The sequence below is a fragment of the Chelonia mydas genome, chromosome 7 (genome assembly GCF_015237465.2).
Source record: "Chelonia mydas isolate rCheMyd1 chromosome 7, rCheMyd1.pri.v2, whole genome shotgun sequence".
Classification (NCBI taxonomy): Eukaryota; Metazoa; Chordata; order Testudines; family Cheloniidae; genus Chelonia; species Chelonia mydas.
The window spans coordinates 118,695,670-118,712,769 of record NC_057853.1 but is presented as its reverse complement, the minus strand read 5'-3'; the positions used below and the strand labels follow the sequence as shown (position 1 = coordinate 118,712,769).

At 49.8% G+C, this 17,100-nt stretch overlaps 1 protein-coding gene across 1 annotated transcript; it reads right to left on the bottom strand.

The window, feature by feature from the left end:
* Positions 1 to 6,924: 6,924 nt before the first annotated feature.
* On the bottom strand, positions 6,925 to 12,345 carry CALHM1 (calcium homeostasis modulator 1). Its single transcript, XM_007057873.2, has 2 exons — positions 11,797 to 12,345; positions 6,925 to 7,392 (listed from the first exon to the last, which is right to left on the bottom strand). Exons 1-2 carry the CDS (start codon positions 12,343 to 12,345, stop codon positions 6,925 to 6,927), a joined length of 1,017 nt encoding a protein of 338 aa, XP_007057935.1.
* Positions 12,346 to 17,100: the final 4,755 nt, after the last annotated feature.

Genomic DNA, 17,100 nt, shown 5'->3' with positions numbered 1-17,100 from the left:
GGGGTTACTTACATGTATCTGTCTTCATGACGTTAAACAAAAATAACCCCCAACTCTTATTCACAGCGGAGTTTGTAAATCTCTCTTTTTTAAAAATAAAAAACAACCACAGCCTGAAATTTGAGCCTAAATGATTGACTTGACAGTGGCTCCTTTTAGAATGAACACCCAGTTTGTGTGAAGTTTTTAAGACGGAGAGAAATCTAGGTGAAATCTCAAGGTAAATCAGATTAAAAAAAAAAAAATGAATGGCCAACTAGGGTTTCCTGGTTGTCACTGTGCTCTATGCCATGGCCACTCCGAGCTTCACAGCTACAGCAGAGGTTTTCCTGCTGCAAAAAACAGATCCAGATCACTAGACTTAAAGGAGAATCTCCACAAGCTCTTAGCAATATAGGGTATATGACACACAATTAAGCAATCTTTTTGTTCCAGTCAGTTGAGGGCAGTGGCACACATTAGCGAGCGCACTGCACTATCCAGAGGTGCTTTGGTCAGGGTTATTTTAACACCTCCTGTGGCCCATGAGGTCAGTCTGAATAGTAACTAAAGAGATTAGTAGGGAAGACTGGATGCTTTTCCCTGGCTTGTGATTCAAAACGAGAGGTGCTTTTCCAGAGCAGATTGTATCTCCATCAGGTTGTTTACAATAGCGCCTAGTGCATGAGAGGTTTCAGAGTAGCAGCCGTGTTAGTCTGTATTCGCAAAAAGAAAAGGAGGACTTGTGGCACCTTAGAGACTAACAAATTTATTTGAGCATAAGCTTTCGTGAGCTACAGCAGAAATTCTTTCAGCCTGCCCCACAATATCCTTCTGCTGATTCTCGCTCTTCTTCGTCCTGAAATAGCATATGATAAAACGGAAGGAAGTCTTGCCCATGTCCTATAGCATGAGCCTCAGCAAGGGACAAAAACTACCCCCTGCTTGCTATGTCTTGCTACCCAAACAAGGGTTTCCATGTGCATATGGCGCCCTCTAGTGTCCATGAAACTAGTTCTCCAGCAGTTTTGTGCACTTGCTTCTTGGAAACTAAGGCTATGCATAGGTGCTGGAACTAGGGGTGCTGCACCCCCTGGCTTGAAATGGTTTCCATAATAGACGGGGTTTACAGTTTGGTTCAATGGCTCTCAGCACCCCCACAATACAAATTGTTCCAGCACCCCTGAGGCTATGTCTACACTGGCACTTTTGTTGGTAAAACTTTTGTCGGTCACTCCCCGGACCGAACATAAGTTTCATCCGCTGTAGGGTCTGTCGTGCAAACATAGCCTAAGGGCTTGTCTACATGGGGATGTTAATCTGCAGCTTTTTGTTGCATGTCGGGTAATTCACAGTACACAAGCCGCAGTAACAGTGTGTACACCCTCAGTTTGCAGCATTCTCAGAAGGTATGCCATGTTCCTATGCTTCACTGCTGAGCAGTGTGCATGCTGGGATTTTACTTGCTGTGCATTGTGGGGTGCCTAGTGAAGCCAGACTAGTTCACATACTTTAAAAATCTCATGATTCATTTGTCTCCGTCCATACTTCCTTTCTGGGTAGGCTGGCCATGCTGCTGTCCGTCAGCAGGGACCCCACAATGCTTCATGCCGCTACGCTGGTAGCCTCCAATACACACATGATGGTGCAGCATCTCCTTCAGTGACGGTGGAACCTGGACCCAGAAGAGGCAGACACCAAGCAACTGATAGAGCAGTGGTTTTCAACCTGTGGTCTGTGGACTCCTGGGGGTCCACAGACTGTCTAGGATTTCCAAAGGGGTCCACACCTCCACTTGAAATTTTTTATGGGTCCGCAAATGAAAAACGGTGGAGAACTACCGTGATAGAGGACTGGTTCCTGGAGCAGCTGGAGGGAATGAATTGTTCTGCAGACCTGGGATGACCAGCCGCGGCAAGAGAATTGCAGGAGGAGGGAAGGCAGCCTTTTTGGAGCTTTGTGCTGAGCTAGCCCCACAGCGGCAGTGTACCAACATGCGGCACCCTATACCCTGTGGACAAGCAGGTCACCACTGCCCACGCAGAATCCCCCTGTCCGTAGCCAACCAATTTGGAAAGGGGAGCTCTACTGTTGGGGCCTAGCGTCATGCAGCTGTGTGATGCCAGGTACTGTTGCACCAGGTTATAAAGCTTGTTAGTGCTCAGGAGGTTTTTGATGGCTTTGCACGCATGGGGTTCCCGAACTGTATTGGGACAACTGATGGGACTAATGTCTATTATTTGTGGGTCTCCCCCACATCAGCGGGGCTCAGAACTCATAAACAGAAGGGGGGTATTTCTCCCTGGTGCTCCAAGCATGTGTTACCATGGTGGCGGGTTTATAGTCTGGTCTGGACTGATTCCCGATGCTAGAATCTTTCAAAACTGAGCTCTCTTTACCGTAATGGAGAAAGGCCTGTTTGCCCCCAGCATCACTGTGGCCATTCGGATCAGTCTGTTTATCATGGGAGATCCATGGGAGATCCAGCTTTGCCTCTGCTTCCCCGTTTAATGAAGCCATTCACAGGCTGCTTGGACAGAAGGCAGGAGCTGCTTTAACTCCTGCCTTAGCAGCTGCAGAATGGCAGCAGAGTGTGCATTTGGCCGTTGGAAAGGAAGGTGGCGCTGTTTGAGGACTCTGTTGGAAGCAGCATCCAAAAAAAAAAAATCCCCAAGATTATAGAGCTGCATGTTGTATTTTGCCCCAATATTTGTGAGAGTGAGGGAGTAAGCCTTAGCGATGGGCAGGAAGCTGAGGGAGACTCGCTCAGCGGTTTGAGCAGCCAGCACGGTGTACAATGCAACATGCAAACAGGCGGGGCGATATTGTCAGGGATTGCTCTGATTTTGAGTCTCAGACCTAAATTGTGCAGCGGGACACAGAGAGGGCGGGGGTTAGACATTTTTTGTGCAGTTCAGTGTTTACGGACAGTGGAAGTGCAGTGTTGTGGCAATCCCTCTTGTGCCCGGTGTGTTTGTAAAACCCGATAAATTAGTGCAAGCGTAATTATTTTCTGTTGCAAATGTTAGAATCATAGAATCATAGAATATCAGGGTTGGAAGGGACCTCTGGAGGTCATCTAGTCCAACCCCCTGCTCAAAGCAGGACCAATCCCCAATCAAATCATCCCAGCCAAGGCTTTGTCAAGCCTGACCTTAAAAACTTCCAAGGAAGGAGATTCTACCACCTCCCTAGGTAATGCATTCCAGTGTTTCACCACCCTCCTAGTGAAAAAGTTTTTCCTAATGTTGGCTCCTTATGAATGAAATTTTAAAGGCTTTTATAAAATAAAGGAACAGAAACGAACCTTCACTCGAAAATGAAACAACGGCTTTTAATTATGAAACAATATATTACAAAACAATCTATCCAACTCTAAAGAAGCCTTTCATTAAACTAGCAGTGAACCAAAACAGCAAAGTGCGGCAGGGCAGGGCATGACACAAGGAGCCAGTATACGTCTTGGCTCTGCTTTTTCTGGTTCATGGGACTTGGGGTGTTGAGGGCTGAGGCTCGAAGTTACTAGGGGCGACAGAGGGCTCAAAAGAGCAGGGGTTCCAGGTGCCCTGAGCTCAGGTCTGGGAGGGAAATGGCTCAGGGAGCAGGCTGCCAAGGTACAGCGGGGAGGAGTTGTTCCAGGTACCCTGTGTTATTCAGGGGTTGATAGGGCCTGCTGCCCGGATGGTGACATGTGTTGCTGCAACACAGCATCTTGGCATCTCCCTGTCTTTTTTTTATACTGGCTTTGGCCATGGCAAGGCTTTCCCTGGCAACTGCCATGCCGTCCTTTGCCACTGCACCGATTTCCCTCAGAAAGCTCCTTGTCGGATTCCCCCCTCAGTCTTTAGATCCAGCCTCCACCTCCCTGTGGGTTTCAGTTTTCTGGGGACGCTGATGTCTGCAAACATTTCATCGCAGGTTTCCGTTTTCTCCCCTCTCAGCTTTGCCAGCCACTCCGCTGTTGGGAAGGGCCCTGTTCCGGAGGGGCTGGCCAGCGCAGGTGCTGCAGTTGTTGGGGAGCATTAAAAGTAAATAAAAGACCAGCAGTTATTGTTCATGGTCTAAGGAGGCTGTGACCGCATTTCCTTCCATGCGTTTCTGGCTTCACCTCTCTGAGATCCTTCCCACACTTGGGGGAACCTCGGGGATGGGAAGCGGCGTGTGCTTTGGGATTGTGGTCTGTGCAGTGTACGCCGTTCGGCTTTGCTGTAGTGCCATGGAGTTAGAGGTGCTGGAACAATTTTTATAGCGGGGGTGCTGGAAGCTATTGAACCAAACTGTAAACCCTGAATATGATGAAAACCCCTTCAAACCAGGGGGTGCTGCTGCACCCCCAGCACCCTTCGTTCCAGCACCTATGCGTGGAGCCGGGGAGGGAGGGGGGTTGGGAATTACGTTTCTGGTCAGGGGAGATGGGAATTACTGTTTCCTGCTCAAGATAGTTTTGCTGTTGCCTTGGAGGTGCTGATATGTTACCAGGCAGGTGACGAGGAGGCAGAGAATGGCCTTAGTCAAAACCAAAAGAGCAGACCAGTGAGAGACGCTGTGAAGTTATTCGCCAAGATGATCCCCCCGAAGTGTTGCAGGAGTGGAAGGGAGTTGTGAGCTATACAGGGGCAGGGGGAAGGAATGATCAGGTAGCTGTTTCTCATCATCTCCCAGCAAAAATGGAGCAATTTCCCAGCCTTATCATTTGTTTTCTCTCCCCCGCAGAAATGCTGAAAGTGCAGCCAGAAAGTGACAGCGCTCTGCAGTGATTGCCTGAAGCATTCGCCGTTACCAGTCGATAAGAATGCGTGTCACAGGGTGTTTACGGGGGAGCGGTGCCCTTTTTAGCTTCACGAGTCAACCTCAGGTAACATGAGAACACTAACCAAGCTTCCTTTCCTGTAGCCACCGGCTCACTAAATTTCTGCATTTCTCACAAAAGAATGTTCTCCTTCTTCCAGTCTGGGGTGGGAGTAGGGTGACCAGATAGCAAGTGTGCAAAATCGGGACAGGGAGTGGGGGGTAATAGGCACTTGTATAAGACAAAGCCCCGAATATCAGGACTATCCCTATAAAATCGGGACAACTGGTCACCCTACATGGGAGAGAGGCTGTGGCTGTGCCAGGCTGGCGGCTGCCATTTTGAGGCAGGCCACAGGGTTGGCGGGGGAGGGTGTTTGCCAGGTAGGACAGCTGAGGTAAGGGGAAAGGAAAATGAGTATGTGGGCGTGTGCTTGCTGTGGCATTGGTCTGAAAACAGTTGGCAGTCAGGGCTTTAGCATGAGATGGAGGCCGATTGCCCTGCTGGAGGAGCTGCCATTTTGGAAAGGTATATGGGAGTGGGGGGAATGGACAACATGGGCAGCTGGAGGGGAAAGGAGGGAGGCAGGGACCTCGGCCTCAGAGAGGCTTCTAGCTCATATCTGCCTACAATGGCTGCGGCCATGGGGCACCCGGAACAGACGCTAGCACAATAAAAATACATTAGAACATAACTATTCTAAAAAGACTTACATGCCGAGGTTCCCTGTGTAGGCTCAGTCCCAGGCTGGGTTGCTGCCCAGGAATCGGGGTTAGTTGCTGCAGGGCAGGAATCAGGCTTGTCTTCTACCTGGCCAGTATCAGAGTCCTGACCTGAGTCCTGAAGAGATCCTGGATTTTCAGGGAGATCTCTTCCCCGCCCTCCTCATGCTCATCCTCCTATGAGTCTCGCTGGTCATGCTCGGGGGGAGAGAGGGAAGATGGGCCAGGATCGTGCGGTTATGTAAAATCCTATCCAGCTTCTCAAAAACTGGACAGGTTACATGGATAGTTGGATAGTTTGTCCCTGTTGTTCCTCATTTAAATGTAGGTGTTCTTGAGCTGTTTGCTCTTTCTTTGGCACTGTTTGGCGTCCCAGCCATGGCCCTTCACAGACATCTGCCTAGCAATGTTCACAAGAAGTTCTTTGTCCTGGTGGCTGACCGCAACGTGTCTCGTCTCCCCAGAGGGTGATGAGATCCAGGGTCTCAGCACAGCTCCAAGCGGCTGCTCGAGGCGTGTTGGGTTTCTGGAGTGTTATTGCAGCTATTGTGATAAACTGGAATCCAGGAGCGAATGGACAAAATCTGGCTGTGCACCAGTTCGTAAACAGGAGGAGCTGTCCGGTCAACTCAACCCCCGAGCCGGGGAGGGTATGCAGGTAAGCAGAGAGGTCAGTAATGGTTGCTCACAAAGCAGCGTGGGATAGCAGCTGGAGGACTGCCAAAGTAGTGCACGGCAGCATTGCGTGCACTTGAACGATAGACTAGACTAACTGGCTTCACAGCAAAGTCAGCTCACTTTGAAAGAGGACTACAGAGTCCTGTGATAAATGTGAAGTTGGTGCACTACAATGAATTGCCTCATGCGCGTGCAAGCGTTTTCAAACCTCATTAACTCCATTGAGCCCGGTTTAAACTCCCCGTATAGACAAGCTCTCAGTAGGTGCCCTTTATATGAAGAAATCATTGTCACGGTGGATTTAGACTCTAAATTGAAATTACCAGCTGCAGAACTAAATGCTGGGGGCGGGCATTCTCTATTGCTCAGCTCCGAGGGAAACCCCCTATGAACTGTAGGCTGGAGTATATGAGGCGCACCAGAGGGGAAATTGCACAGCCATTGGTCCTTCCTGCAACCCTGATTGTCATGCCAGCATATTTGAAGGTGGCATCTGGTGCTCATTTTCCCTTCTCCCTACTCCGCTCAACAGCCCACCCCATACCTTGTCTGCAGCACCTGCTTCTCCAAATGGGTGTCTTTTTGTTTCTGCTCAGCTACGTGGAGTATGGACAAGTAGGTGGGGAAGAGATGCTCTGAACTGGCCACTCTGGAGTGACCATAATGGTTCTAATGTTACTGGGGTACCCCTTGGAAAGGGAGCCCTAGGTGGCCATCTCTAAGGCCACACCTGATCTCTGTTCCTATAGCCCATCCTCACACTTTACTATAGTAGGTGACAATCTCCCTCTTGGGCAGACTGATGTGATTGTGGTGCTGATTTTCCTCCACCCAGCTGTTCCCATTCTGTAACACCTCCTGATGGAGGCACAGAGGCGGCTTGCATTTGTGCCAGCTCTTCAGGAGCTTGTTCATAGTCCCCTGGTCTGTGATGCCCAGTAGCTTCTCTTTCTCTTCCCCCACTTCTGAGGGAGCCACCTCAGGGGAGTGGGTGTGCCCCAGGCCCATGTCCTTGTTCATGGCCTCAAAGAACTGCTGGATGCAGACCTTGGCGAAGGTCTTGGCGTGCTCCGTGCAAGTCTCGTCGAACAGCTTGCGCTCAATGTCTATGTAGTGGGACCAATACTTGCTCTTCAGGAAGGCAGCTTGAGTGAAGCAGGGCCGGAGGGCCCTGACAAGGAAAGCCACCATGGTCACCAGCAGCACAAAGGACCAGCCCAGAGCCTGCAGGGGTAAGGGGTGGGAAACCAAACTAGTCACAACAAGAAAGACCAAGGGTGGGGCTGGGCTCAACCAAAACCATGGCCTTGATCCCAAGTCCTTGACCTTGCAGGGTTGTTCAGATGCCACCAGTTCAGGCCCCTCTGTAATGAAGACTCTGGTATGTTTTAAACATACTGCAAAGTCCATAACTAACAGGAATTGCTTTATTTGCCCACAGGGAAAACAGGACCAAGAGTGGGACAGTGTTTAAGGTAAGTGAGGGGCTGATACGGCCAGCATGGTCTTAATTATGGGGGGAAATGTTATTTGAAAGGTTCACCACATCCTGAGCTCTGCAAACCCTCTCTAGATAATGGCTCTACCCTTTCTCCCAATTGTCTTCAGTAACTAAATCTGTAAAGTTCCGGAACTGGAAGTATCTGGAGAGGAAAAGGGTACCCCTTAGGATTGAGTGTGTGTGTCTGTCTGCCTCTGTTTAGGGTGCCTGTGATAGGAAGGGAAAGGTAACAGGTGAGTTGGAATGAGAGCTGATCCTCCCTGCTGTGCTGCAGATCCCTGTTTCTGCCCTAGAGCCTCTGCCAGAGGTGTCAATGAAAATTTATCGGCTGACAGCACAGATGGGAAACTGCTACACTGCTGAGGGTCTCACTGGGACTGAGGGAGGCCAGGGAGCTCTCACTTCCTTCTCGTGCCATGAAGGGTTAAATGCTGCAGTTCTTAGGCCTGGGATGGAGAAAAGCTTTGTAGGTAACTTCGGGCCCCTCTCTTGCTCTAACACCAAAGCACTATAGGGTACAGCAATGCATTTCTAAGCAAGAGTCTCACATATCTCAAGTCCTACGGGTTTTTTTTCCTCTTGTGTTAGAATGCTGGTATTTTCCTGACTCTACAGATCAATAAATGTGTTGGAGGAGGGATGGTCTTGTGATTTCGATGCTAGACCAGGGCTTGGTTGCTCTGTTCCTTGGGCAAGGGTCAATTCATGGCTGTGCCACAGAGTCCCCTTGTGCAATATACTTAATCTCTCTGTGCCTCAGTTTGCCTCCTGATAATGTGGATGATGTCTGGCTCAGTCAATCCACGCGTGCAATCTGTGGTGATGGAGGACCTGTACCAGAGAGATGGGATTTAAAAGGCCGTAGTCTTTAAAGATTAAGCCCTTCCTATGCTTCCACCAGAGTTTTTTGTATTTAATGTCCTGGGTTTGTGCTGCTATGTTCTAATATGACAGACTCTACGAGGGAGGCACTGGGATCTGGAACTTTGACATGACACACTACAGGTTCAAAGGGAGCATGCATGTTATTTCCCATGCTATATGAATTGCAGACCTAAGAGTGCCAGACTGCAGGTCATGTGACTATCTCTCCCATGGCTACTGATTCTGCCCCCAAGGAAAGGCAAGCTGGAGTTGCTCAGGGCATTATATTGGTCTCTAAATGGCTACAAAACCAGTCTGAATGCAAGGATAGATTGACACCATGCCCACCTTCTAGTGGAGTCCTTTAAGTAGCAGGAAATACCCTTTAATGTAATGTAATACCACTTAGCATTGATACTGACACTATAGACAGGAACCGAACCATAGCAGAGCAGGTAGATACACTATATTACAGCAGTATGGAAGCATGTGTACCACTGCCTCCTACTGGTGAAATCAGAAAGACACGTGTGTGTCATAGGCTCTATACTGCTAGCAGCTAATGGAGATTCTCCTTCTGCACTAGTAGTAGGAGCTTGTTCTTTTGGTAGCAGGAGTTCTACCCCCAGCATGTGGCATAGCAATAGTAACAACTGCTAAGTTGGAGGTTGCCATGAATTTATTACAGCATTACCTGAAAATGGATCACCTGCCAGGTACTGGTCTCCTAGCAGAGGAATAATAAAGGCTCTAAGGCAGGGTTTCTCAAACTTGGGTCCACGGCCCTACTTCAGGGTGTCCGCGAGTCATGTGCGGGATTGCCAGCCCCGTTGATCAATTCCTCCCACTCCTTCCCAGTGCCTCCTGCACGCCACAGAACAGCTGTTCAGCAGCATGCAGGAAGTGCTGGGAGGGAGGGCAAGGAGCGGGGACAGGGTGCTCTCAGGGGAGGGGACAGGAAGAGGAGGGGCAAGGGTGAGGCCTTGGGGGAAGGGGTGGAGTGGGGGTGGGGCCTGGAGCTGAACAGCAGGCTTGGGTGTCCGTGAAAATTTTTAGATCAAAATGGGGGTCCTCGGGTTGCTAAAGATTGAGAATCACTGCTCTAAAGAGTTAAGACACTGCCAATAAAATGAAGTGGAACAACCAGAACTTAAACCCCAGTAACAAGGCAAATCATCTTGCTTAGACTGCAGGGTGGATTTTACATTTCCTGATGAAAAGCTCAAGGGTATTTGCATCCTTTCTAAACCATGAGGAACAAATAAGCTGAGACCAGCAGCAGGAAAGTGCTTTGTTAATGTGGCTGGCTTAGCACTCGGTCACTTGGCATTTGGGGATGTTTACAATGCAAATGAGGAGACCATTTGTGCGGTTGTCCCTGTACCTGGGTTTAGATTAGAGTCTTTTCCACACATACATGCACATGCCTTTGCTTCTCCAGCTGCATTTTGTTGCTTCTGCATTGCATGACAATTATCATCGATCGTACCAGCCCAAATGGTGCATCTAGGCAATGCCCTGTCTCTGATAATTGCCATGTATGTTCTTAATACACCTGCTCATACGGTGCCATTTAATGACGTGCCCTGAAGCATGAGGATCAATAGTCCTTATAATTTGTTATCCAACCTGTGTAACTGCCCTTATTCAGACAACTGTCTCTTTTTGCTAAGCTGTTAGCCTCAGTAATATCCAGCCTCAATGAGCAGAAGCAGATAGGCTCTCTACAGTCTAATTCATAGATTCCAGTGATGGCAATAGAGAGGTATGGCCTCTGGCCTGCATTAGGACCTGGCTTTCTTGTGCACTGCCAACCTGCTGGACACCAGTTCTCAGGGCCAGGAAGGGCAAACTGGGCTTGCCTAACTCAGCCTTCCCAAGGTAGGCTTGTGCATCTCTTCTATATTCAGGTACTGTCTCTTTTGCCATGATGCACCAGCTGGTGGAGAGTGTTTTCCAATCAGTCTGGAAACTGGGTTTTGTTCTTGTCTCTGCCATTGATTCTGCTTTGTAGGCTTGGCCAAGTCACTTCCCCTTTTTGTGCCTCAGTTTCTGTATTTAAAATGGGGATAATGATACTTACCTTCCATGGGGTGGAGTGGAGCTAAGACTCTGATGGGCAAAGTGCTCTGAGATCCTCAGGTGGCAGATGCAATAGTTGTGCTAGGAATGATCAGTCACTTCATATCAAGGTTCCATTTATAAAGAATTGAAACAATTGATAGCTGTTTATATGCAGATTAGCGACATAAAGTAGTATAGATCATTATAAATTGTCAGATAAGTCATGCTAATAAGCAACCTGTGACTTTAGCAATCTACTGATTAGTCATTTATTAAAACCGCTATTAATCATGTGTTAACCCTTTATAAATGGAATCTCTATATAAAGCGTGACCAAATTATCATGATTCCAGCAGCCTAGTGGCTATCTCAAAGGCTTCCACATAGGGGGACCTGAGATCAGAACCCAGCACTTGGGTCCTCACTCCCCAGGCCAGCTTGTGTGGACGAAATGTCTCCACCAGAAATTGCTACCCTTCAAAAAAAATATTCCTTTCCCTGGTTCACAGTTCACTAAGCAACTCTTGTGCACCTTGAAGGCCAATGTCCTGCATTTCTGCTCTCTGACAACCATGCCATGTGGTCCCAGACTCCTCTGATAAAAGATTATCTTGCAGCGGTAGGGTCCTTTGGTAAGAATAGGCAGTTGACCAAATTCAGGTGTAGGCAGGTATAACTCTCATTGACTTTAGGGGGAATTGCCCCAAGTATGCCATGGGCTGAATTTAGCCCTGGATTTGTATGGATCACTTGCCTGCCATGGAAATGCAGCCATTTCTGGAGTGGAACATGGCTGTCCGTTTAATGGTGCACAGGAACACTACCCAAGAATTTAGGACAGGCAGTGACTGTGAAAGCTGAATCCAACTGGAATGTCGGGGGGATTTAGGAAGGCACAATCTAACTACCCACATTGGAATTAGGCTAGGAGGGGACACTGAGGCTGACAATCCTAGTCTTCCAAAACACCTGACCTGGGATAGTTAATGGTCATGATGAGCCAAGGCCTCAGATTTACATGCCATCCAAAAGACAGCACCCCCTGGAACGATGCTCAGACACACAGTATGGACCCCAAGGAAAGAGCACCCCCTGCTGAGGTACCAACACTACTTCCTGCAGCAACCATGGGTTTCTTCTTGGAAGTCTCCCATCCAGGTAGGACGAAGCCCATATAGCATAAGCCCCCTGGCTCTTACCTGTGAGATGCAGCGCAGGTATCTCACCACCACCTCCCTGGCCACAAGCTCCTGCCCGTTGTAGATCTCTTTGCAGGGGATGCGGGCCAGTATCCTCCTCACCTCCTTCTCTGACAGGCCCGTGTAGCTCCCGTTCCCCAGCTTCTCCACTGGCACCGAGGTGCTGAACGCGCACATGAAGCACTTCCCGTCCAGCAGCGTCACGGAGATCCAGACAGCGGGTGCGATCATGGCCCGCTGGGCCATGGAGCAGAACATGTAGCGCAGGACAGCCGGGTCCTTCTGCCGCATGCCCGTGGGCCTCTTCCACTCCTCTGCCAGCACAGACACGTTGTTGTTCATCACAAAGCCCAGGAGGAACAAGACCAGGGGGGGCACGAACAGGATGCCCAGGCCATATGCCAGGTTGTAACTCGGCAGGCAGGGGCAGTTGAAATCGAAGGCTGAGTACATCTGGGCGCTGGCCAGGGCCATGATCCCACAGATGCCATTCATGAAAGATTCCTGATTGGACTGGAGGAACTGGAAGATCATTCGGAACTTGTCCATCTTCACGGACAGCCTTTACCTCCCTCCTTTCCTGAACCAAGGCCAAGGTCTTGTTCCTCTTTGCTTTATTCTTTCTCCTTGGGAGTCTTTACTCCCTTCCTCCAAGACCCCTGGCACATCTGCAATGATCTCTTACTTGCTTCATCTTGAATTATTCAATTACCTGGAAAAATGCCCCTCTTCCCCCTCCCCAATATTTAAAGCAAACAAACTCACCCCTGTCTTTAGCTTATTAAAGAAACATTGTTTGCAAAAATCCCTCGTTTATTTTCCCCTCTTCTAAGAGTGTATTGTCCATGAATCTCAGCTAGTTCGTGGCTTGGTAAATCAGTCTTCTCTGTTCTTCTCGGTGTCCTCATTTCTCCAGTTCTTTGGTCATTGAGCCCTTTTATTTGTTGGGAGAGCTGTTGCTATATTTATATAGTCCAGACAGCAATCTAGGTTCTCGGCAGGAAAGGTAGTTGGCTGGACTCTGTAAACTTGTTTGCAAATGCTACAGGGTAGCTAATGCTCCTCCCACAGATAATTGGTAAGCAGGTAAAATTCATGATCCGCTTCCGTAGAATTGTCTCCCACAAGGACGAGAGGGCACTAATGCAAAAATCAGGATGGCTGGAACATCTCTCTCTCTCTCTCTCTCTCTCTGCCAGAGGAATTGTATTGAGTATAGCAAAACAATTGGCGTGGTTCATAGATTTATCAGCTTCCTTTCCCCCTTTCACTTCTTTGGGAACTAGAGATGATGCTGCACTCTATTGTGTTCTGGGTGGGGTTGGAAGGTTAAGGCAATTCTGGAGTGAGGCGGGGTAAAGTTGCCCATGCTCTAGAGTATGAAACACTGATATAGTATAGATCTGTTGTCCTATCCTCCCCTCTGCTCCACAGAAGAGCACACTCGCTTTCAGCCAGACTTACAATGGGCACTTGTAATATTTTGGACTCTTACAGGGCTGTGCACCTAAGGATCGCTAAGCACTTTACAGACTTTAATCCACAAAGGCCACCACAGCCATGGGTGGATGAGAGTTTGTACAGTAAGTAGCATTATCCCTGGCTTTTAGGGATGGCAACTCTGAGTTACAGACTAAAGCGAGATGTTGGTTAAAACCCAGTGGTCAGAGTCAGGAGTGCTGGGTTCTGTTCCTGGAGGTACCCCACAGCTCCAGGTTTGCAGTGTGACCTCCCATAAGACACTTCATCTCTCTGTACCTCCATTTACCCATGTACAAAATGGGGATGATCATCCTTACCAGCCTCACACTGGTAACACGACTACCACTCTTAAACTGGTATTTTGGAGACTCATTTTTATCATGAGGCTTGTCATTTTCATTCACGGTTTATTAAGCACTTTTGAGATGCTGGAGGGGAAGATGCAAAGCATTATTATGATAGCAGTTAAATGGTTTTCTTGAAATGAGTCACCAACAAAGCCCAGGAGTCCTGTCTGTCCTGTGCTCTAGCCGCAATCCACCCGGGGCCCATTCCTCCATCCCTTCAGTGGAGTAACACCTGGCATGAACTTGTCTCGCTGGCTCCTGAAAGCCTTGGGGAGAAGAAATCTGTTAATAAAATGTTGTAAATTTTATGAGTGAGGTAGAAACCAGGGTCTCTCTGAGGGGGTATGCTGCATGGGTGTAGTTAAGCAGGGAAGTTGCGTTGCTCAGGCCAAAGGTTCTGGAGCTGAGATTGGATTATTGCACACAGCCCTGCCCCCAGCTCTCAAGGACCTCACTATTAACATGGGACCTGTTCAATTTCATATGTTGTCTTCTTTTCTGTTTTTAAAGACCCTCTTTATAAAGCAGGGTCCCTAAGGACAAAAGAACAGCCATACTGAGTCAGACCAAAGGTCCATCTAGCCCAGTATCCTGTCTTCCAACAGTGGCCAATGACAGGTGCCCCAGAGGGAATGAACAGAACAGATAATCATCAAGTGATCCATCCCCTGTCACCCATTCCCAGCTTCTGACAAACAGAGGCTAGGGACACCATCCCTGCCCATCCTGGCTAATAGCCATTGACGGACCTATCCCTGCTTCTAACATACTGGTCAGCACCCCCAGAGAGGGCTAAAACTTGAACCTCTTCCTGCATTAGACAGGTTCAGCTCTGGAGTTGGATTCAGAATGCACGGCTCAGAATCAGGGTGTGGGATTCAAACCCCTTTGAGCTCTTTTTGGATGGTCAGACTGGAACTCGCAGCTTGGATCTATCTCTACTCAGAAATAGGTTCACCCCACAGGAGAGGATGCATGAAGATGCCCCCTTCCCAGCATTAGACACTGGCAGGCACCAACCTCTGTGCGTCCTACTGCTCAGCCTCTGCCAGTCTCAGCTATGGGGGTTTTGTCTAGGGAGGGGCAAACTGCTTGGAAATAGAGACTCCATCCCTCACTCCAACCTCATTTGGAGCCCCCCCGCTGTGTCCTGGGAGGAAGAGTCTTTCAGAAGATTCTGTCTAACAGACTCCAAGGTTTGGTCCATCTGGACCCTATTTATGCTTTCCCCATCCCCAGGGAGGAAAGCGGGAGGGAGCGGAGATGGGAGAGAAGCATGCTGTCATGCTAGTTCTTGTAGTTGTGGAGGGATGGGAGCTGAGGTGACCTAGTCTAATGCCCTATTAAAGGACAGGAGGTTACGGATCTAAAAACATTTTACCGGCTGATCTCTTTTGACAAAGAGTGATCAATCATGTGACATTTAGGCTGTCACTTTGGCACCGGCTCAGGTATGGGGAAAGCTCAATCTCCTGAACTGTCCCTGCCTGACTGAATAGCTAGTAAACCAGGGGCGGGCAAAGTGTTTGGCCTGAGGGCCGCATCGGGTTTCGGAAATTGTATGGAGGGCCGGTTAGGGGAGAGGGTTGTGGCCCGGCCCCCACCTCCTATCCACCCCCGGGACTCCTGCCCCATCTAACCCCTCCTCTCATTCCTGACTGCCCCCTCCGGGACCCTTGCCCCATCCACACCCCCCCGCTCCCTGTTCCCTGACCGCTCCCGGACTCCTGCCCCTAACTGCCCCCTGCTGCCCCATCCAACCCCTCCTCTCATTCCTGACTGCCCACCCAGGACCCCTGCCCCATCCAACCACCCCTTCTCTCTGTCCCCTGACTGCCCCTGGAACCCCTGCTCCTGACTGCCCCCTGCCACCCCATCCAAGCCTCCCTCTCCTTCCTGACTGCCCCCCCCGGGACCCCTGCCCCCATTCAACCCCCTGTTCCCACCCCGACCCCCATCCATACCCCTGCCCTCTGACCACCAACCCGAACTCCTCTGCCCTCTATCCAAACCCCCTGCTCCGTGCCCCCTTACCGCATTTCCTGGAGCACCGGGGGCTGAAGCCGGGCCACGCCGCCACCGCCACCACGCAGCACAGAGCACCGGGTCAGGCCGGGCTCTGCAGCTGCGCTGCCCCAGGAGCTCGCCCTGCCGCCCAGAGCATGGCGCCGGCGGCAAGGTGAGGCTGCGGTGGAGGGGGAACAGTGGGGGAGGGGCCGGGGGCTAGCCCCCTGGGGCAGGAGCTCAGGGGCCGGGCAGGAGGGTCCCGTGGGCCAGATGTGGCCCGCGGGCCATAGTTTGCCCACCTCTGTAGTAAATGGATCTGTCTTGACCAATCTGCAAGCAACTCACCTCCCCGTCCCTCTCTTCCTTTCTCCCTTTCTTATTCTGTCCACTCTGAAAGGGCGCATTCAGCTTGAATGGGAGCTGGACCCAGTTCAGTGTATTGTAAATGTCTAGGCAGAGTGGGTATGCTCAAGACCTGATACTGGAGTTGAAGGAAACAAAGGCTAAAGAATTCAACCTGGGAGAACTGGTTTCAGTTTCTGCCACAGATTCCTGGTGTGACCTTGGTCAAGTTACTTAAGTTATCCTCTGCCTCAGTTTCCCATCTATAAAAAGGGCATGATATTCCCCTGCTTCTCAGGGGTATTCTGGTGATTAAAACCACCCCTGGATGCAATGGTATGGGGAGGATTGTCAAATAATTACAGGCAGAAATATGTAAAAGCATCCATTCAGGGATTCATCCAGTAGCTTGTGCTGTCCTTGGGTCCCCTAACTCCTGCTCAGAAAGTGAATGATTTTCTTTCTCACGTAAGCTTTTTCCCCAATTCCTCCTGCTAACAACCCATTCCCAATCGATGGCGTTGGCTAGGGAATTTGTGCTCAGGACGCGTTCTTTTCTTGCCATTTTATCCAGTCATGTTTACCCAGTGCCATCCACCCGGGTATCTAAGGACTTCCACCCTTGTGCCTTCACATAGGCCTACGCTTACGGCGGTGTGCAGAGTATGGACATGGCACACCCAGATAGCATGGCTGTAACTAGCAGTGTAGACACTGAGGCACTGCATAGGTGAATAGAATACAGACATGCCAGAACTCCTAGGGTATATACCTATATGGCCGTCTACATGCCCGCGCTGTCCCTCCTATATCTACACTGCTGCCTTCCCGCTTCCGGAACCTTTCCCAGCCACAGTGAAAGTCTCCATTTACAGCAGGGAGAGGCTCTGGCAACAGGGAGAGGCTACAGCAGCTCCTTGCCTTTGCCAGAGCCTTCCACTGCCATGTGTAGCAACATACCACACAGTGTGGACGCAGCCTGCCTTTCACTGCGGTGTGCAGCAACACGTACCCTACACATCATCACAATTGTAGACAAGGTTTCCAAGCCTTTCCTGTATTGGCTTTTGAGATGTGCGTGGGACTTCCCCAACCCACCTTAACTTTGCCAGTATACTTGCATCCT